At 40.2% G+C, this 21,164-nt stretch overlaps 2 protein-coding genes across 3 annotated transcripts; one reads left to right on the top strand and one right to left on the bottom strand.

Annotated features, from left to right (window-relative positions):
• Positions 1-8,303: 8,303 nt before the first annotated feature.
• calca (calcitonin/calcitonin-related polypeptide, alpha) lies at positions 8,304-11,107 on the bottom strand. Of its 2 annotated transcripts, XM_079555687.1 has the most exons (5): positions 10,984-11,107; positions 10,462-10,544; positions 10,273-10,389; positions 8,864-9,042; positions 8,304-8,655 (listed from the first exon to the last, which is right to left on the bottom strand). In XM_079555687.1, the coding sequence occupies exons 2-4, from the start codon at positions 10,536-10,538 to the stop codon at positions 8,877-8,879; spliced, it is 360 nt and encodes a 119-aa protein (XP_079411813.1). In that variant the 5' UTR covers positions 10,539-10,544; positions 10,984-11,107; the 3' UTR covers positions 8,304-8,655; positions 8,864-8,876. The 2 variants fall into 2 exon arrangements, with proteins under 2 accessions (XP_079411813.1, XP_079411814.1); XM_079555688.1 differs by lacking the exons at positions 8,304-8,655; positions 8,864-9,042 and adding an exon at positions 9,250-9,501.
• Positions 11,108-15,897: 4,790 nt separating this feature from the next.
• Positions 15,898-18,831, top strand: cyp2r1 (cytochrome P450, family 2, subfamily R, polypeptide 1). The gene is given in 5 exon segments (XM_079555308.1): positions 15,898-16,203; positions 16,653-16,794; positions 16,875-17,507; positions 17,594-17,932; positions 17,935-18,831. Coding segments are annotated over 5 exon segments (1,626 nt in total). The 5' UTR covers positions 15,898-15,966; the 3' UTR covers positions 18,210-18,831.
• Positions 18,832-21,164: the final 2,333 nt, after the last annotated feature.

The raw sequence follows: 21,164 nt of genomic DNA on the forward strand, positions 1-21,164 counted from the left end.
GACAAGATGAATGCGAGCGGCACGTTGGATTCTGTGATGTCTTTGACCTGGCAGTTCAAAGCGGCTGGCGGACTCCGGACCCCCGTTCAGAGCAGGCGCACCTCAGACAAAAGCTTTGTTCATAATAGAGTAAATCCAGCATATTGTTCCTTTGAGTCACACTCACCACCGTCTGAGCCCAGGCTGATGTAGGTTTCAGATGCAACTGGATCTGCAAACAGATACAGCGTCCTGGATTACAATGTGGTACAGGAAGTTATGTTTATTTATTCATTTGTTTTATGTGGTTGGGACAGTTTTTAGGTTGTTTTTAAGTGGTAGAAAATCAATGCACCTGGAGGAAACCTACATTGGAATGGGGATAACTCCACTCTACTGTTGAAATTAAATGTATTCTTTAAAAGCATAAGAAAAAGCTTATAGTGGTTGTAATGTTGTAGCAAAAGTAGAAATCTGGGTTGTTTAGAGTCCAGATGGCTACTTTTTCAAAACTTCACATTATGCCTGGGCGACTGAGAGCTTACTCTAACAAGCCTGTGCCTTTTCTGTATAATGGGCAATGAATGCAATTAATTTCCCCTAGACTTAAACTGTAATAGAGGTCCCAAAGCAGCACAATTATGACTAAAAGCAAAAGAATGGGAGGGTGCAATGTTTTTTATATTTCCTTTTTTCATATTAAAAAAAAACTTTTTCGACATTTCTGTTTTAAATGCAATGCTGAATCTATGGTAACCAGTGTAGAATTTCACAACAAGCATATATAAAGTATCAAACTACCTCATAATAATTCAAAGAGGTCTAAAAACTGTCTGAAACAACTGTAAAAAGCACTGTGTTTACTCATAGGGCTCAACACACATGGATAATAATAATGTAAGCAAAATAAAGGGGAAAAAGTATCAGTAATACTAATCTATCCTGATCTAATTTTGTGTGTCATCCTAATCTTCATGATACAGTACATTTCCCAAAGCAAGTATATTTTTGTTTGAATATTTCTCCTCATTAAAGGCATAGCAGAACACCAGGCTGTGCAAAGTGGTGGTCCACACCTTTACATTGGACGTACACTATTCTCAACAAGAGCGGCCTTGTAGCCGGCACATAATGCCTCTCTGTTTGGGCGGGACAGGTTATGCAGCAGTACACAAGGCAGCGTCCTGTTGAGCCCCTTACCCCACCCCTCGCTCAGTGCACACCACCACCACCAGAGCGGCGCTATCAAGAGGGCAGGGGAGGTGCCCCGGCCCGCGGTCATAGTTAACACAGTGGAGGAGCAGAGGAGAAGCCCGGCGCAGCTACCGTGCGCTGTCCTCCAGAGACACAGGGGTGAGCTTTGAAGTTAAAAGTGTGGCTGCGAGACAATATCAGCAGCCGCGTTTGAGCGCACGAGGTGCTGCTGATCAGGTCGAAGGTGGGCGAGCATCACTGTCCTCAAACCACAATAATGAGAGAACAAGATGGAATAGGCCTAGTAGATGTAGGAATGTTTCTATAAATGAACATCAGGGTTTGCTAAAATGATGTCGAGTGAATTTATTGACCACATACAGATGTAAAATCCATGGCCTCTGACCAAATTAATGTTGTAACTTTTCCCATTTGTTTTGTTTACAAACAATTCAAGAGGGATCTAGTAACTTTAAGCTGGTAATTGCAGTCTGAACTCATTTCTAGCTTTCCTAATGAATTTCTAACCCCCCATTCTTCACAGGAGTGATTTTATATGAAGGAGGAGCATTACTGTCACGTTAATGCTAATAACAACCCTACTTGCTCATGAGTGCTAAAAATGCTTTATACTTAGATGCTCAGTTTACAATTTACTGAAACAACAACAAATCAGGAACAGGGCCTTTAATAAATTAGTAATTGGTGGTTTGTTGTGATAGCTGGTGGTGGTAAAAGTAAAATCCTTTGCACAGTTTACTTTTTTCTTCCAAAATACTAATATATCATATTATTTGCCTCATGATTTTATTTTGCTAACATTTATCATAAAAAATATGAATAAAAAAAATACTTTATATGATTTAAGTTATCTGTAATCACAGTGCGCCAGTGCATTATTTGGCTATTGATCATTCTGATATGACAAGATTCCTTTTCCACTATGAGAAGTGATCAGTGGACCGATACAGCTGACAGCTCCTATTGCTCACTCCATTTCTATATGTATCTCTGATCAGAATACACAGCGGGCTTTATGCACTTATTTAATTATCTCGGCTGGTCCCATGACGGCTGTCTAATGAGAAGACTAACAATTAGGACATGCTGTACATGCAGAGCCTTTAAGACAGCATTGGACTGATGGGATCTTTATCAAACACCGTATTATATAAAGCCTTCTGTCATTCACAATTAAACAGATGATCAGCAGCGGCGCGTACATGTGAACACTGTGCCTGCTTTACATCTCACAGTCCAGCAGGGCATTCCTATACTTACAAAGGCCGCCTTCAGAGGGAATTGCTAAGACAGAGTAGAGCACAGTTCGTTTAATGTTGTCTTTAGAAATATCCCTTGCACACAGTAAACAAGCGCCTGTGATGAATGGAGTTTTGAAATGGGAGAAAATGGGCCCAGGTTGTCTACTGTCAGTGTCAAGGAGGCCGCCTCAATGCATCACACGCCTATCTGAACATCTGGGTGCATGTATTGACCCATTTGCAAATACGACTTGACTTGTGAGACTGCGTCGTTAATATCACACAAAGTGACACAAATCAATTTTGGTAGTGCTACGTTTATTCTGAAAATAATTTGTTGATGAGATGACTTTACAGCCAGCTTTTGCATAAATAATGTGCTGTGCAAATCTGGCAGCGAAGAAAACAAAATATTCAACTGTTTGATGCATTTCATGAATAGAGCATTAAGGTAGTTGTGTGTAGTTGCATGGCTCTTTGCTGCCATCCAGAGGTGATATTATGAAGTTACATCTTTGTACGGTCAACCATACAGCTTCGCATCCAGCATCAGTAATGTTTGTATGCTTACTTGAAAATACAAAGGGGAAAAAAACACCTTAATGTGATGCCCACAAGCTACTGCAGTTTATCTAGATATGTATAAATCGTTATAGGCTTAAATAATAATGTATTGTCATCACCATGGACGCTAAATAAGGACCCACATTAAACCTAGCACTCACTGGTAAAACAGGGAGAATTTTAATCTAATCACTAGTAGCTCACCGAAGCCTTACGTTGCCCCCAAAGGCTTTCACATTTCTTCATAGGCTTGAAGGGTCCAATTGGATTACTGCTATGGCCAAACAACTCATAGAGCCACATTTAAAGATGCATTTCTCTCAACCAAATGATTATGTAGCATGTTTGACACCATCTTTAAACTTTTTGGTAAAGAGTGTAGTGAAACTAAACGTGTCTTCTTTCTATGTTTAAATATAATCTTGGCCATGGGTGGTCTCCGCCTGGCCCCATGGTTCTACACAAGTGTGTGCAAAGAGTTGCTCACTATGAAAAGTAGTTGAAGAGCCCAGACAGTGCAGTGTTCATTTTGTGTCATGATTTTAGTCAAAGTAGTATTTTTGCCATCTATAATTGGACACTAAAACTAAATTGAAAGTTCTTCATGAGACTAAAACTATGAATAAAATGTCCAGATATTTTCGTCGACTAAAATATGATTAAAAAATAAATAAAAAGAAGAGACAAAATCATCCAAACTTCCACTGACAGTCTGAAAGAGCCTCATATCATTTCAGTTCTCTGCCAAAAGAACAGCTCTGTGCTTTGTTCATGTTGGAGAAGCTCCATGAAGCAGAGGACCTTGATTAAATGTGATTATAATAACTATTATAAATGTAAAGTCGACTAAATTTGTCTTAAATTTAGCCGACTAAATTTACATGCAGAATACTCAGGAAGGATAGTCTGATGTAAATGTAAAAGTAATGTCTTACTGTAACATCATGAAATGCAAATAATTAAAAGGGTTAGGCATTTATTTACTTATTTACGCTTACTTCAGTCTACTCCCTTTGAACTTCCATAAACTGTATGATTGCAAAATTTTGGAGAAAGAGAAAAAACATGTTTTAAACTGCTCTATTAAACTATTACTACTGCTACTACTTCTACTACTGTACAGTTACATAAAATAATATTCCTGCCCATTAGTCACAGAGGAAAAAGCCTGGATTGTCTATCAATTACAAACCCAGCACTCTGTAGATTCTTGTTTACATGAATCCACATGGTGGCGCTGTAGATAATTGGAAGTGGAGAGGAGATTAAAGTGATGTTGAATGAATCTTTGTCACCTGAGGGATTCAAAGACAGAACTGGACTCTACACTGACCTGCGACCACCACCAATCCAACGGCAGGCTTGTCATAAAACATTACTACACTCTGAACTTGTCTTTAGTCATAACTAAGCGCCGTGTTACAGCGCTGATGTAAGCAGCAACAAGCACAAAGAAAGCACACAAAGCAAACATTTGTGAACTTGCACAATCCACTGATTCTCTAATTGACTCCCAGTTTGTTCCCTACAGCGGTGTAGACGAGCGGCTGACAGCTGCGTCCCCAGTGACAGATGCGGATGTGCGTCTCCTCTGAGACTCCAGCCTCTGCTTCAATGGCTCCAGCTCAGAGGAAACACAGGGCTATAGACGTCCACGAGACTGTGAATGATGTTTACAAAGTCCTCACAACTTTACTTTGCATCTAGCTCTGATAAAACACAGTATTAAAGGGTAACTCGAGGTCAGAATAGTTATACCTTTCCCTGGAATATTTAATATTAAATAGTGACCAGAATATAAGCTCACAAATTGTTCTGAATAATAGGAGATATGCCATACTTTTAATGAATTGATACAGGAACAATGACTTAAAATGTCAATAAATAAGCCGTAATGGTAACGGAACCAACAAAAGTAGTTCCTGTACCTGTACAACTTGTGACCTTTGTCACCTTAAAAATGTTAAATGTAAACAAATCGCGGTGGGACCCGATTAAAATTCTTAATTGAGTTATGACCTTTATAATTGTAATTATTAATTGGTCACAGTTGATCACACTTCTCCTTAAGTGGTTATATTTAGAAGCTTCTTTGTACTTTCTACATTTTAAACTTATTTTTACGATGTGATGCCTGCGATCACTTCCAACACATTTAGGCCTGTTTTCATTTTGACTTGTTTAATACTGCCCCAAGACATTGGAGGATGCTCTTTTGAAATAAGCTATTGTGTAACTATAAATAATGAAGGGTTAACTGTGTTAATGAAGAGTTTTTACTGTACAAATATTGACTTTTTGACCGATTGAGATTGTGTCAAAGAAGGAAAGAGGCATTGATGTTTTTACCATTGTGGATGTCTGTTCCGTCACTGTCTCCCGGATTACTGACTACTTACTGTCTACACCCCATGTGTTTATTTATTGATTTTAGTTCATTTAAATCGGGACAAGTGTGTTTCATGAGCTCATGTTACACACCAAAACAACATTTCAGCCGAAACTAATTCTCAAAGTCCATGTCTAATTGAGCCTTTCATTTAATACACTGAACAAAAATATAAATGCAACACTTTTGTTTTTGCTCCCATTTTCCAGGTGCTGAATATTGTTCACAAATCTGTCTAATCCTACCTCACAGGTTTGGCAAATCAACATGGTCATTATTATTGCACAGATGTTAGGCTGTCTACAAAACTAGGAGACTGAAATGTTTTGCTTCATTGTGGGTGAGCAGGTTGTTTATTTTGGCCTGTGGATGTCGGCCCACTCTTCAATGGCTGTGCAAAGTTACTGGATATTGGCAGGAACTGGAACACACTGTCGTATACGCTGATCCAGAGCATCCCAAACATCCTCAATGACTTCACCAGTGATGAGCATGCTGGCCATGCAAGAACTGCGAAACAAGTGTTGCATTTATATTTATGTTCAGTGTATTTAAAACTCACATCTGCACTGCAAAATATAAACACAGCAGAAGGTCACTCACGGTCACATGTCTGTCCGCTGATTTAAAAATCTTAAAGTTTATGTTTGAAAAGGACCCAGTTTGACTCTCCCTTCAGTTACTGGGTAATAAACAGTTCCAGGCTTTAGTGCATTGTACAGAGAAGGCTGTCCAAAAGACGTTTTATGCCTCATGAGAGGAACTATGGACTTCAATCATAAGGTACTTATAACTACACCCTGAGTTCAGACAGTCCTTTTGTCTGTGACTCTGACCCAGTTACCAGAGTGTTTGATTTGGTCATTCATCTTATTCCACCCCGCCCACTTTTGCCTCTTTTTGCCACAATGTGGCAGTTCCATTGTAATGACACTTCCAGTAGAGCACAAACCCGTTCATTGCTCAACTTAAAGGTGCATTTCCGCCACCTACTGTATTGGAGGGTGAACCAGAGCTTAACCTTTTAACCCTTGAAGTGCTATATATATATACAGTATATATATATATTTCTCGGGGCAGTGACCCCCAAACTGGAGGAGTGGCTCCAGCAGATCCCAGGAAATACATCAGACATCTCGGTCCAGAAAAGTGCAGTTCTAGGAACAGCGAAGATACTGCGCAGAACCCTTAAGCTCCCAGGCCTCTGGTAGAGGACGAGCTTGGAGGAAAAAGAGACCGCCCGCGGAGGGTGAGGAAGAGTTTTTACATATATATTTTTTTAAAGAGAGAAAACAAGACCCACTAAATTCTTCCTATAATTTCATAAGGTAACTTCCGGAATAAGGTGATTACGAGAGAGATTTGTTTTTGAGCAAGATGAAAGCACTTTTCATAGAATAAAGATGGCAGTTACAAGTTCAACCTTTCCTACGTATTTGGCTATACAAAGATTACTACTGCAAGCAAAGCTTCTTTGCTGAACTATACCTAACCTTTGTTTAAGAAACAGAACTTGTAAAAAATATGTACTATGATGCATGTCTTTATAGCATTTCTGTTTTCCTTCGAGTTAATTCTTATTGAGAACTACTCCTATTTTAGGCCTGTTAAGTTGGAACAGATCTGACATAGTCCTGGTATAATAATCCTTCTATAGACTTGGTATGAATCTGGTGGAACTCACTCAGGTTAGCTCCAACTAAAAGTAGTCATCAGAACTGCCATAACAAGACCTTTTTCTGATTTATGCTGAACAAATCTCACAAATTATTATTTTTTTTTTCTGGGCTGGGACCAAACAAGCTGAATGAGACTTAATGACCTTGAAGAAGCCTCTGAAGAAAAAGGTGAACATGGCCTTGAATCTTAGCCTGGAAAATGCGAGGTCAAGTGACTGTTGGAGCAACTGTGTCAATTAGAGACGCCTCAGGGGGATGAAACTGTTAGTCTGAGCTCCAAAGGCTTGGGACTGCACCCATGGGTGCTATTAGGCTTCTAACAGATGACTGTAGAGACTGGCTTTGTTCGTATGGAAAGGTCAAACTGTGTGCCACAGTGATAGAGATACAGGGCCAGATCTTGTGCCTGCCAGTGCCAACTCTAACTCAATGGCTATCTTCTGAGTGACGCTGCTGTTGTGCTATGTGCCTGCGCCACTTGCGTCGCTTATAAAAAGAGAAGAGGTCGACTGAGGCGTGGTTAATTACAAGCAGCACTGAGAGTGGTTCTCTGATGTCAGCCTCATATTCATTTCCTCGTTTACATTGCACTGCCTTGTGTTCTTCCTTAAGCATTATAGGCTCTCACTGGTCAAACTAAAAACTTTATTAACCCCATCGTGAGCTAAACAATGTTTGTGTTTGTGTCTCGAGAGAAAGAGATAGCCTACGCCGGTCCCGCTGTGGTGCGGATCGGCACTTGCTTGACCATAACCGCGACCAAAACAAATGCACATGTTCACCCCCCACTTCCCCCACAACCCCTCTCCATCGCCACTGGCTCTTGTGCATAACACCGCCATTTTTCATGGGTGTTTCTTACTCAGCACAAAATGCTACGCTATAGTCTGCATTTTGAAACACAAGATCGGGACCACAGTTTTCTGGAGAGTGGGACAAAACTACACGGAATTAAAAGTTATTTTCTGCCATGCCGCACTCACTTCGCCACAGTTGATAGTTTAGATCAGTGAGGCCAAACAACATTTTCTTTCCCACAACTGACACTGTATCCTCATTGAAGTTTAAAGTTCATACTGCTCCAAGTCATTTTATAAGCTTTTTTTATAGGCCATGTTTTCCAGTGTCAGCCTTGCCCATAACTAGGCTATAAAAAGGCCTATATCCCCATAATATCATCCACTTAGTGAAGACACTTTTTTAACAATGAAACCAAAATCAGTAGCAGACCTGGTTTAGCTAAAATACAATTTATTTTGACTTCACAGTTATTACAATATTCAGGATCATGTCACATCTGCATTGTGTACAATGCTCATATGAAATGCTAATATGAAATGCTACATATCAAGGCACAGACAGCCAATTGGAGACAGAGGGCTAGACCGAGGTGTGATCAAACATGAGCGGAGTCGGATTTTCCTGGGAGGAGTGTTTTCTTAATTTTCCGGATGATTACAATGGAAATGCCAGTTACTTAGTTCTGTTAAAGCAGTGGAAGAATGCCATGGCCTGGTCAGAATCACAGTTCATAGTACTGCATGAGAATCTCAATGATGCAAGTCTCCATGTTCATGATAATTCAAACCTGTAAAGAAAACAAATGAGGGAAAAAGAGTCATAGATTACTCTTGGCTTGGACATCGGAGCAATTTAAAGAAAATTGCAAGAAATACAATAATGTTATGATTATAATTGCCACTCCACTACTGTATTACTTCACAGCATTAAGAACCTCTGTACGGAAGAACACACAAGTTTTAAAATAAGCTCATAAACACAGAGTTCTCCATTACCCCTGCACTGCCTTCACGCAGCTCCATGATAGCGCCTCCTCCTGCCAAAAGCCTGTGCACCGACATTGGTCGGCACAAAGTTGCTGTAGCCAAGCCCGCCTGAGCGGCTGAGGAAGTCAGCCAGGCGGTGGGTCACACATGTAGCCGTGTTGCATCCACGCTTCTGCAACGTCGTATTGCTTGGAAAGGGAAGCAGAAAGTACTTTAGTATTTACAAATTTAGAGAAAAGATCAACTACTGAATGGAATTTTTCTTACCTAATCTATAACTAAAATGACCACTTTTTATTTGAATAGGATTATTACATTGTCAAAATTAGAAGTAATATTATATGAATGAAAAATTATGACAATGCAAAAAAGGTTTAATTGTGCAAACATTGTCAGATGTTAGTTTACATGCAGTTTGTAAAAAGCTGGATGGACAAGCAAATAAAAATAAATGGCGATGGATGAAAATATGAATAAGTTAGTTGAGTGAAGTGCCAAATGGTTGGGCTACACTTCTCTTCTTTCCGGGGGTGCCCGCTCCCACGTCGGTGTAAGGAAACGTTTGCAGTTTGTGAATGTCCTGGGACAGCCTGCCCAGGACGCAGGTGCTCAGGCCAGTGCACCTCTTGGCCATGGGTCTATCCGGGCTGTTAGAGACAAAAGGAGGCCATGCACTTAAATAACACATACACATGCTCAACATCTGACATGCAAAGGAAACAAAGACATCATGCTATTGGATAAACATGGCTCTGGTGCTACTACAATGCATCTTTGATATCATGCAGCACTTTCAACAGATTTTACATAAAAGTGAAAAAAAAGAAAAAAAGAAACAAAATAAGAGAAAAAAAAGGGTGGAGAAAAATGTTTGGCTTCCTCTAAGATCGCTAAGATCATTTTTGGAAAGGATTGTTATGGTCCAGTGACAAATGAAGTTCATAGGGAATTAAGATCACTCTTGGGAGTTTTCTTTGTTTCATTTTGGGAAATGGACCAAAGATACACAGACTAAATAACTCAATTGATTTTGAACATTCTTCAACACTGATAAATAGAAGGGTTTTGTGTCTGGCAAGAGCATACCCCTGAACGAGAAGACTCTTTCAGTCCATTTCCACTCTCAAGTAACTGCGACATAAGACCAGTGATTCGGCAGAGATCTGCACTTTCTATTTTTAAACATTCATTCATCGATTCTTTGTTCATCTTTATTAAAATGTTTGCCCAGTGCTGTACATTTAATCTCTATGCCTGACCAGCCTCCAGGTACTTCATTTAATGCAGTCTGGATGAGTGCTTCTGCAGTGAGTGAGCCCAATGCCAAAAAGGCTTTCTTGGACCATTTAAACTAAGTTTGCTGTATAATACCCCCAGTGCGTAATCCAACCTGAAAACCACAAAACAACCGGCTGTACCTGTTGTCCTCGGCTGTCTGTGTGTCTAAGGTGGTCTGCATGAACTCCTTGATGGCACTGAGTAATCTCTGAGCTTCTTCCTCTGACAGTGTGATCCCATCTGACTCCCGGCTGGATCTGCAAAAGGTAAACCCTGATTATCAATGAACTTGTATCTAATCAATACTTTTAACAGTTTTTCTCAATCACCTGGATGGAGCAGCATATATCTGGCAGATGACCAGTGCATAGGCGACAAGGACGGTCCACAGTTTGAGTGTGATCATGATGTTCTATAAAAACACAGAGATGATGATGGTTTTAGCACTGCACACACGGTGACCCCAGAGCCATAAAACCTAATGGCATTGGATGTGTGTCTTCATTATGTGTCCAAGCTTTTCCCTCCATCACACACACTGGGAGATATAAATCCTTCCCCTCCTTTATACAGCCTCACTGTTAACGTCACTGACTTATCCGTGATACAGTGCCAGCAAATTCTGCCGCTGCTCCATTAGCGAAATTAACTGCAGTGGGCTAAAAATAATGGAAAGTCGTGAAACCCGCACCATTGCAGCATAGTTTTAAAGTTTTTTTTATTAATTATTGTTATTATCAGTTTTTCGTACCGTTCTCCACTTAGTTGTGCATAATTGAAATAGCAAGAATTACAATTTACTACTTTTATAAACACTAAATACAATGAAATAAGTATAAAAGTATACTTACTGAGACCTGAAGCAGCAGTTTTAGGTGGTGCTTGTTATCAGTTGTGAATCTGCTAAATACTCACTCACAGCAAGCTTTTATATACTGTTCATTCTCAGTGGGATCCTGCACCAAGACATCCACCAATGGCTCTCCATTGGCCAGTCAAGTCCCCTGCCACAACTTGCCAGCCAATCACATGGCCTATACGAATCCTTGTTAGCCAGTCAAGAGCCCGATGGGGAATGACATCAATGTGTGGTCACATGGGTTTAATTCACAAAAAAGATGCCAGGTCTGACTGAACTAATGCATGCACGTAGACTGGGGGCTGTACAGGGCATGATATAGATCGCTCCACTGCTGCTGCATGACGTAATGCTCAAGATGAGAGTGTTTTGCCATGGTCACTCAGGAGAGCATGTTTAAATGGAGAGCCTACAAAGTGGGTTTGCAGGGGATGCCATTGCTGACATGACCTAATATAATAATTGAGAACAAATATGCAACCATTTATCAAGTGCCCTTTTAATGGAGGGAAGAGTAAAGTTTAACACAGCTTCTCAAGATTTATGAAGTCTGCCAAGTACCGAAATTTGGCTGTACAGCTTCCACACTTCTGCAACATTATAATAGCCTATTACAAAGGGTATCTTGTAATTAGTGGAACATGAAGCTGATCACTAACTCCGCGATGCACTTTGTTTTGGTATATGTAACCCCTTCTATTGCTTGGGCTTTCCTCAATGAAACTGTATTAAAGTAAGAATTGTCTATTCACATCAATAAGTGTGGCACAGCCTGCTGATGGTCTTGTCTGGGATTTGAAGCTGGGACCTCTCACATCCGAAAGCAAGAATCATACCCCAATGAGCCACAAAACACCTTTCACACTCACCCCTTGGGCTTTCCCCTTCAGGGAAAGCATGCCGTGATCAGTCTGTTGCACTAGACTGCAAGCCATTCTTGGTGCAGTTTTCTCCCCATGTACAATATTTGGGCTTGTGACTGGGACAAAGGGCGCTCAAAGGGTGAGTGTTTTCTGTAAAACTGCTAATATTATACATAAATAGCAATTTTCTGTCTTCTGGCACTCTGCTGGATCACCACAGCAAATGTCGCGCCCCCTAGTGTTCAGGATGCGCATATTAATTTGGCACAGGTTCCAGGCTAGGTTTGGCACATGTACACCATGACTAAGACATTGTATTTTTTAAAACGCTGTCTCACTCCATGGATTACAGTTCTTTACTGTAAGTTCTAATGAAAATGTATCACCACGCCCGTATTGCTCATTATATGAAGTACCATAATCTGGGCGGTGTAATGCACTTGGAAGATGTAAAGTTTTTTGTCATCCTTTTGCCATTCATTAGTCTCCATTGATAAAGCTTACACCCGAATGCAGAGGCTTCCTTGCATTTTTCCACTTAATTACTGGGAAGCTGGGTTGAGGCCATCTTCTAATTCCCCTTATGTAACAATAATTGATGATGTATCGTAAAGCATCCTGCCTCCCCGCGCGCATTTACGTCACAAGGAAACTCAATAATGTGAATGGGCTTTTTAGTACTACTACTTGGCAGACGCACAAGCCCCACACTGGAGCACTACATTATGCTTTAACAGCTTTACATGCTGTTGCAAACTGGCCAAAGAGGACTGGAGACTGTCGAGCAATCAAAAGCATCAGAAAGCCATCTCTTACCCTTGTCAAGCAGACGCTTTCGAGATTAGCAAGAAAAGATGACTGATAGAGATTGCATTGTAGATGACTCAGATTTGGGGCTTTTGATTATTATAACTAAACATTACAGCATTTAAATCAACAGGCAGTGGATTTGCCAAGAACTGGGGCTCTATCCTGTTCAGTGTGGCACAGTTTGCAGATTTTGTCTGCTTGTGGAGAGTGCACGGAAATGGAAACAGAACTATTCATCAATAATTCAGTCATTGGTCATTTAGTCATTAGTCATTGTTGTATCTTTGAGCACCATCTCTATCAGAGATTATTATTGTAACCTAAAAGTAACCTATACACAGACTATTCAAGTGTTCATACATCTGAGCTATTGTGTGAGTTAATTAAGTTTAGCATTTTCTTATGGCATACAAGCCAACAAAACAAGCTTGGGGTTGATACCAATAGCAAATAAGGCATTATGGCACCATCACTATGAGCGTTTGCCAAGAATGGGTGCTTTGGACTGCACCACTTTTTGGTCCAAGAGACACAATGACGACATTCCAAGGGGACACATGAATTGTCAAGAACGCAATTATGCCACACGGTTCACCGTCATTAAAACTTGGGCATGAATTGGCCTGGAAAATTAATTGCGCTCACAGGAGAGCTTTGATGACAGAGGGCAGCGCTGGTCTCTCTGCAGCGCTCACCAGTGACAGTCTGAAGCACTCACATGCACCACATTTCTTGGCACCGGCTCTCGATAAAAAGTCCCAAAGAGAATTTCCTTCAAAACTCTCTCAAAATGGACACTTTGCAGCACTCGGTGCAGCCTCTGAAAGACAGGCGCCATGGTTAAGATGTAAAAGTGAATTAACAGAAATGGTTAAACCTTTGCGACACAAATGAGAGTGTTTGCCAAACGTTTAATGCATACAATTTCCATTGCAGCTGTAAGATCTGAGACAAAACCTTCTGGCTCACTCACAACTGTGCCAACATTTACACACCTGCTGAATGGTGCACAGGGATTATCCACCTCTTCCTGATTCCATTAAGATGTTGAATGAATTGAAGTGAATGTGCACTAAGTGGTCATGTCATTTGCACATGGCTTTGCAGTGTTCGGTCCAGTATCCAGTTTGGGATAAAAAGGCTAAACCGTGAACAAGTATACAAAAAAGTAATAAACAAATGCTTTTAATATAACAGCTGTTCAGAAATAACTTACAATCAAAAATGCAAAAACTTTATCCAAAATATCATCAGTGACACAAAAATACTATTATAGACTTATAATGTGGCTTTTATTAAATTATTTTTCATACAGTGTGTGAGGAAGCTGGCCACAAGGGGTCGAAATGGGCAGGCAGACTTAACACAAAAAGTAAATCTTACCATAGCATTTATTTTGCACACAAAAAGAACTTCTCAGTGACCCACATGTTACATACAAAGTGGCACCCCTCTAGTGACAACACCTGTCAGCTTTTCATGGGAAAGGACAAGGACCTCCCACAGGTGACAGCCATTGCTTGATGGGTAAGTTCATCTGGTAAGTTTTAACATTTTACATAAAATGAATATGTTTAGTCCCAAAATGATAAGTGTTCAAATCAAATGAGTAAAGACAAACTACAAACCAAAACTCATATACAAAGGAAACTCAAAACAAAGTTTAAACTAGTCTCTCCCCCTTCCACATGGTTCAGCTTGAGATTCCAAAAATGGCCGACAAAGACCACGCCCTTCCTTTGTTCCCACCAGGTGGTACAGGTAAATGTGTATACTGAGTAAATTAATAAACAAACAGAGTTTAAAACCGACAATGTGACATAATTATTAACTTATACATGAATCTGAGGGTTATTGTTAGCTGATGTATATTGCAAATGAGACAAACAAAGCAAAGTGTCCAAAATATATACTGGGACAAACCCACTTTGTCACACAGTGTAAACGTACAATGGCTGTTCTTTAGACCAGCACCTGACATGCCGCGGGCTGTTGTGGCGGTGATTAGCCCAAATGGCTAACGGGATAATACAACAGTGAGAACATGTAAATTTGATTACATCTGACAGATGTGTTTAATGCTTCCAGAATGACTTTACAAACTGGGAGCTGGCAGGATGCAAAGAAGTAATTTGCAAGAATGTTCTCATTAGATGGGCCTAACAAATGTGAGTGACTGGGAGAGGCCATTGGAGACATTGCAGAGGGAAGAGAAGAAGCAGAGAAAACATGGAGCTGTCACAGCAGGAAGGAGTGGTTAAATATACAACCTTAATGAGGGCTCCGACAGGAACAAGTCACTCCAGAAATGTATCATTGAAGTTATAGTTGACTAATGACAAAAACTTCACCAAACTTAACTATAAGATGATAATGCATCGTTTCATCGTCAAAGGTTCTTAAGCCTTTATCTGTACTAGTAGTGTTGGATGTTCCATCATTCATCCAATAAGCTTCGTCAGTGGCACTAATGGTGTTTGTTTGACAGCAGGCTGAACATAAATCTACAATGGGACGGGATTCACTTGTACTGATACCACCCATCCTTGTTCTTTCAACCAGATCAAAAACGAACCCTTATTGATATCTAGGTTTGCGGTGGAGTCTTTTTTTTTTTTTTTAAATCAAAGGTGAGTACAAGTACAAGAGAACAGCTCCAACTGAGAGTTATTTTCAGCCTGCTGACAAACAAACACCATTAGTGCTGCTTGGCTTCTTCTGTCTAACATATAACTACTAAGTAAAGATGAGGACTTTAAAAACGTATTCCAAACGACAAAAAGAAACACCCATTTTTTCTTTATTTTTTTATTTTTTTTATTTTTACAAATCGCTTATGCTCTCTTTTGGAGCAAAGAGGTTAAAAGGTTAACAGAGAGCACTGACCTGACTGTCTGGAATGTAGTCTGTGCCCTGACCTTTGACCTTGTTCAGAACCTTTAGAGGTGAAATAACTCGCAGCAGCTTACTGGGCAAAAGTTCTAACTGCTCAGCTCTCAGTGTGGGTAAATGGCACTGCTAAAAACCCTACCAAGTGGATTATTCTTAAAAAAGGCGCAAACACGTTTTAAAAGAACTACTTCGACCTGTTCTAAAAAACGATGCAGGAACAGTGCCAAACTTTAGCCGGTACCCAGTCTGCTGTTATCCGAATTATTGATCAGTACCTCGAACAAAGTTCACCCACGGCTGAGTCTGGCTTTCTGGCCAATCTTAGCCAAAGAGGCGGGGGATAGAAATGTGCTCGGTGATGTGGCTCAGTTTTTGTATGGAGAAGCGCTCAGCTGTGTTCCATTGAAACGATGGTTTCCATCAGAAGCCCGGGACTGATGCCGGTCTCGTGCGCGCAAGTTCTGCTCGCCCTGTTCTCCCTAGCTTCCGTGCTGCTCGCGCTCTTGTTAGTTCGGCAACTCGTAAAGCAAAGAAGACCCGTGGGGTTTCCCCCGGGCCCTTCCCCTATTCCCATCATCGGGAACATGATGTCTCTGGTCACTGAGCCTCACGTCTTCCTGAAGAAGCAGAGTGAAGTGCACGGACAGGTAAGCGCTTTTCCCTTGCGCTGCTCTGCAAGCTGCCGCGGGAACGGCATCAATTGTTGCACATACACATTTATCCACAGGAGATAGTTATGAAACAAAGAGATGCTCGCGCGTCACTGAGTTTGACAGTTGATCTGCATAGATCAGAGAAACTTTATTGATTGCAAAAGAAAATAACTATCATACACACAAGATCACATGGTAATCAAATAAAACTTTTTTTTTTGTATTGCCCAATATCACACCACTTGCAAAGGATCTCTCAAATTAACAAGCCTTGTAAATCCCTTTTGTGTAAACTAACAGAAGCACTGCTGTTTTATAGTGTACAACTAGACAAGGATTAGGAAAACCTAGACTATAGCATGCAAGTCTTGAGGTGTAATTAATCTTGAAAAGAGTTTTGAGAATATTTGTAAAGGTTTTTTGAATGTGTTCATATGTTGCAGATTTTCAGCCTAGATCTGGGAGGCATCCTGACTATTGTGTTGAATGGTTATGACTGTGTGAAGGAATGTCTCTATCATCAGAGTGAAGTGTTTGCAGACCGACCATCTCTACCTTTGTTTCAGAAGATGACCAAAATGGGTGGTAAGACACTGAAGATGGTTATGTGAAACATTGTCCTTGAAACAGTGACTCATTTGAGTTTTATCCTATGACTTTGACAGGACTCCTCAACTGTAAATATGGCAAAGGATGGACTGAGCATCGGAAACTGGCTTGTAACTCCTTCCGTTACTTTGGCAGTGGTCAGAGATTGTTTGAGAGAAGGATCTCGGAGGAGTGCATGTTCTTTGTTGATGCCATAGACGGACACAAAGGAAAACCCTTTAACCCTAAGCATCTTGTAACCAATGCAGTGTCAAACATCACTAACCTCATCATCTTTGGCCAGCGCTTCACCTATGACGACAAGAACTTCCAGCACATGATTGAGATCTTTAGTGAGAATGTAGAGCTGGCCGTCAGTGGCTGGGCCTTCTTGTACAATGCCTTCCCCTGGCTGGAGTATGTGCCATTTGGTAAACACCAGAAGTTATTTCGAAATGCTGCACAGGTGTATGACTTCTTACAACAGGTTATAGATGGATTTTCACAAGGACGGGTGCCCCAGATACCAAGACACTATGTGGATGCATACTTGGATGAATTAGAGGAAAACTCTGGAGATCCAAGTTCATCCTTTTCTAAAGAGAACCTTATCTACTCTGTGGGTGAACTGATTATAGCTGGTACTGAGACCACCACCAACACTCTGAGATGGGCAATGCTTTACATGGCCCTTTACCCAAATATACAAGGTGAGTTCAAAGGTAAATTACATCAAATATGTACAATTGCATAAACATGATTCTATCATGTACAAATGTATTTTTTTCCTTTTCAGAGAGAGTGCACAGAGAGATTGACAGTGTGCTGTCTAATGGCAGAACGCCAACTCTCGATGATAAACACAAGATGCCGTTTGTTGAGGCTGTTCTACATGAAGTTCTGCGCTTCTGCAACATTGTTCCTCTCGGAATCTTTCGAGCCACTTCCCAGGATGCCAACGTTAATGGCTACAAGATTCCCAAAGAGACAATGGTGATCACCAACCTTTACTCTGTGCACTTTGACGAGAAATACTGGCATGAGCCTGGAGTCTTCTCACCTCAGAGATTTCTGGACAACAATGGCAACTTTGTGAGACGCGAGGCCTTCCTGCCATTTTCACTAGGTTTGTTTCATTTTGCAGCACTATACATCTTAATTATACTGTATTACTTATTTTTCTTTATTCGTCAGGGAAACGCCAATGTCTGGGTGAACAACTGGCCAGAATGGAGATGTTCCTCTTCTTCACAACATTGCTCCAAAGATTTCACCTGCAGTTTCCTCCAGGAACAGTCCCCTCTGTCACTCCCAAACTCGGCATGACTCTCCAACCCAAACCGTACTCCATCTGTGCCGTGCGTCGGCATTACAGAGCCCCGAGCCCTGCAGACACTCCCTATCACAAGTAGACAGTGATCATTTATTGTCATATAGTAGTTGTACTGTTTGTTTAGGAATGCTTAGCAGACCTCACTTTTTGGCACAGACTGTGGGAGTGTCAGCTCTGTGCTGGTTTTCTGAGGACAGATGGCTTGTTCTCAATGTATGGACTCACACTGGTTTTTCACGTGGTATTTAGATCTTATACCGCATATTTGCACAATTCTTCTATAAGAGGGAGCCAGAGAGAGCTGGTGCTGCAGCGTTCCTGGAAACAGCCACTGAATTTTGCACAGACAGAGATGTCTATGACCCTTGGTGCTTGAGTGAATGATTAATAGTATGTACACCCTGATGGTTCATAGGCCTGTCTCCTTAGGACAAACTCAGGTTAGATAAATGACACAGTGGAACTGACGTGTGGATTTAAGCGAGGCACACAGACTTTCCATGAAAGTTCTGTTTCCTGTGAGCCGGAACTGAACACGGGCCAAGTTTGACGTCATGTGGGCCGAGCGACCCCCCTCTCTGGGGAGTGTGTGCAGTGGAAAGTCTCAGAGGGGAGGTGGTGTTTAAAAAATGGTCTTTCTTAATGGTGCTTATCAGTGCTAATATGTACGGAATTTAATGTAACACTTTTTCTTTTTTCTTTCTTTTGTTCTGTTTTTTTAAGTTGTTTGAAAACCTGTCTTTTCAGACAAAATGGGTTCATTACATGTGTTTGAATTCAGATTTATTAAGCACTTGTCAGCCAGTGGACTACTGTTTGAACCATAACACACCATCCTCATCACTTTTTATTGGATAATGGAACAGACCAAGTCTTAGAGCAAGCTGCAAAGGGATTGACTCCAGTGTCACCCACACCCACCGTATGCAGTACTGGACTGTGTTTCTTTTTTGTTTTTTTCATCATGGAAAAATGAGTTTGCTGAGTGAACCAGATCTAGTGGTTCAAGTATCTATTTGCTGTGTAGTGGTTAAAGGACAATAGAACAAAGTCATGTTTATGTACTGTATATCAAATAGACACACAGACCAATAAAAGTAAGAGAGAAGCACAGACTTTTTTTTAAATGTAAATAAAGAGTTAAATTAGACGAATGTGCACTACACACTTAGGGAGCATTGGAGGATATGCAGAGGTGTATTTAGAGGGTAATAGTGCAAACTAATAAGAATTTAAGAATTCAAAATGTAACAAGCCAAATTTGTAATGTGTCTGGTAGAGGTGCAGAATATGGAGAGAGGAATAATTATTTTTCAACATTATTAGATACATCTATGATAAGGAAAAGAAAAGGACTTCATTTGTATCGCACCTTTCACAGGCAAACTCACGGAGCGCTTTATATGGGACAATTTTACTCCACACACGGTGGTGGTAAGCTACGTATGTAACTTCAGTTTCCCCTGGGGTAGACTGACAGAAGCACGACTGACTACATCTGCGCCAACGGTCCCTCTGACCACCATCATTCATTCACGCACACACATCAACCATCCTGGCATATAAGAATTATGAATTTTTAGTGAAGTTCAATTCAAAAGTGGAGTGAGTGCATTGGATATAACTAAAGTTTACAAAGGGACGTCCTGATTAGTGGCAGTGTAGTATTGTAGTAGACAGTGTAGTAAATAAAGTATGGCACTATTAGCAAGTATAAATGTTGATAGTGATGGACGGATATACAGTATACTAAAACATTATTTGACATGGTTTCTAGTATTGAAGGTATTGATCCTCATGTCTAAAATACTTCAATTTAAGTTTCTATAGTGTATTATATAATAATAATAATAATAATAATAATTAGTATTATTATAATAGGTTGACTATTGTCAGCTTAATTTGAAAAGGTCAGATCACTGTTAAGCTCAAACGAACTATTTTCTTCATTCACGTTAAGCGGGTAAGCAGCATGAGATTATGACCTTGGTCATTTCCAGAGTTTCAATGCATTTTAATATTAAACATACTGGTATAGGCGTTGATACTGTGATACTCACCCCCTTGGTATTGAATCAAAACAAAAATGACAGGTATGGCCCATCCCCAAAAGATTTCATAGTGGAGAGCAAAACACTCTCACACAAAACATAAAATTAGACTGAAGCTTCAACCCAATATTGGATCTGTGAGTAAAAAACAGATGCATTTGTTTCATTATTTAAAAAATATATATTTTATATGCTCATATTTTAGTACAGAGACTAAACACTTGTTTGGTATTAAACGTGCACACCTGTATTTAATTCTGTCTAATACACTGTTTCTGATTATGATACAGGAGTCAAGACCTTCCCTTTCATTAAACATATATAAGTCTTTGTAGTGGAATGCCAAGAGTTCTTTATCCAGACACAAATAAAATAAAGACCAGATCCCGTCTTCATGCACAATCCAAACCAAAAGTTTTGAGAATAACTTACAAAAGTCTAAACACAGACATATGCAAATGAAATACAGTCTTAAGTTGTCAAAAAGTGCTAATGTGGGATGGACCTCTAAAATTCTGAAATTAACAATAAGTCTTTTACCACACCTAGTAAAACCTAAACAGTGTATGGATAGCACAGACTGTATACTAGCCCCTTAAATCATGTGTTGCTGATGTTGTTCATGAACAGATTGCAAACTGCTCTCGTCACCCAGATTTTAATGATCTTGTCGTGTATCTTGAGTATTTCATATTAGTGACAGAAATTGTTGAAAGTTTTAGCAAATCCTGAGTAACCTTTAAAAATACACATAATCAAAAATATGATCTGAATGCAGTATGCTGAACACTAGAGGACATTTCACTGATAATGATCATTGAAAGGACACACAGACATACAACATTACATAATAAAATAATAATATTAATAATAAAAATGTGCTCTCCTTCTCCCTGTCATTCTCTGGTCATAAGCTTAACCCCTCCCAAAAACGTGAACATAAAGACAGGTGGTACACATGGATAAAAGCATCCAAATGGATG

The sequence above is a fragment of the Gobius niger genome (genome assembly GCF_951799975.1).
Source record: "Gobius niger genome assembly, chromosome: 4".
NCBI classification, from domain to species: Eukaryota; Metazoa; Chordata; class Actinopteri; order Gobiiformes; family Gobiidae; genus Gobius; species Gobius niger.

Coding starts and splice junctions, on each gene's coding strand:
- calca (XM_079555688.1), bottom strand. CDS start 10,538: ATGATCACACTCAAACTGTGGACCGTCCTTGTCGCCTATGCACTGGTC. Junction 10,390..10,461: donor ATATATGCTGCTCCATCCAG/GTGATTGAGAAA, acceptor TACCTTTTGCAG/ATCCAGCCGGGAGTCAGATG. Junction 9,502..10,272: donor CAGACAGCCGAGGACAACAG/GTACAGCCGGTT, acceptor TGTCTCTAACAG/CCCGGATAGACCCATGGCCA.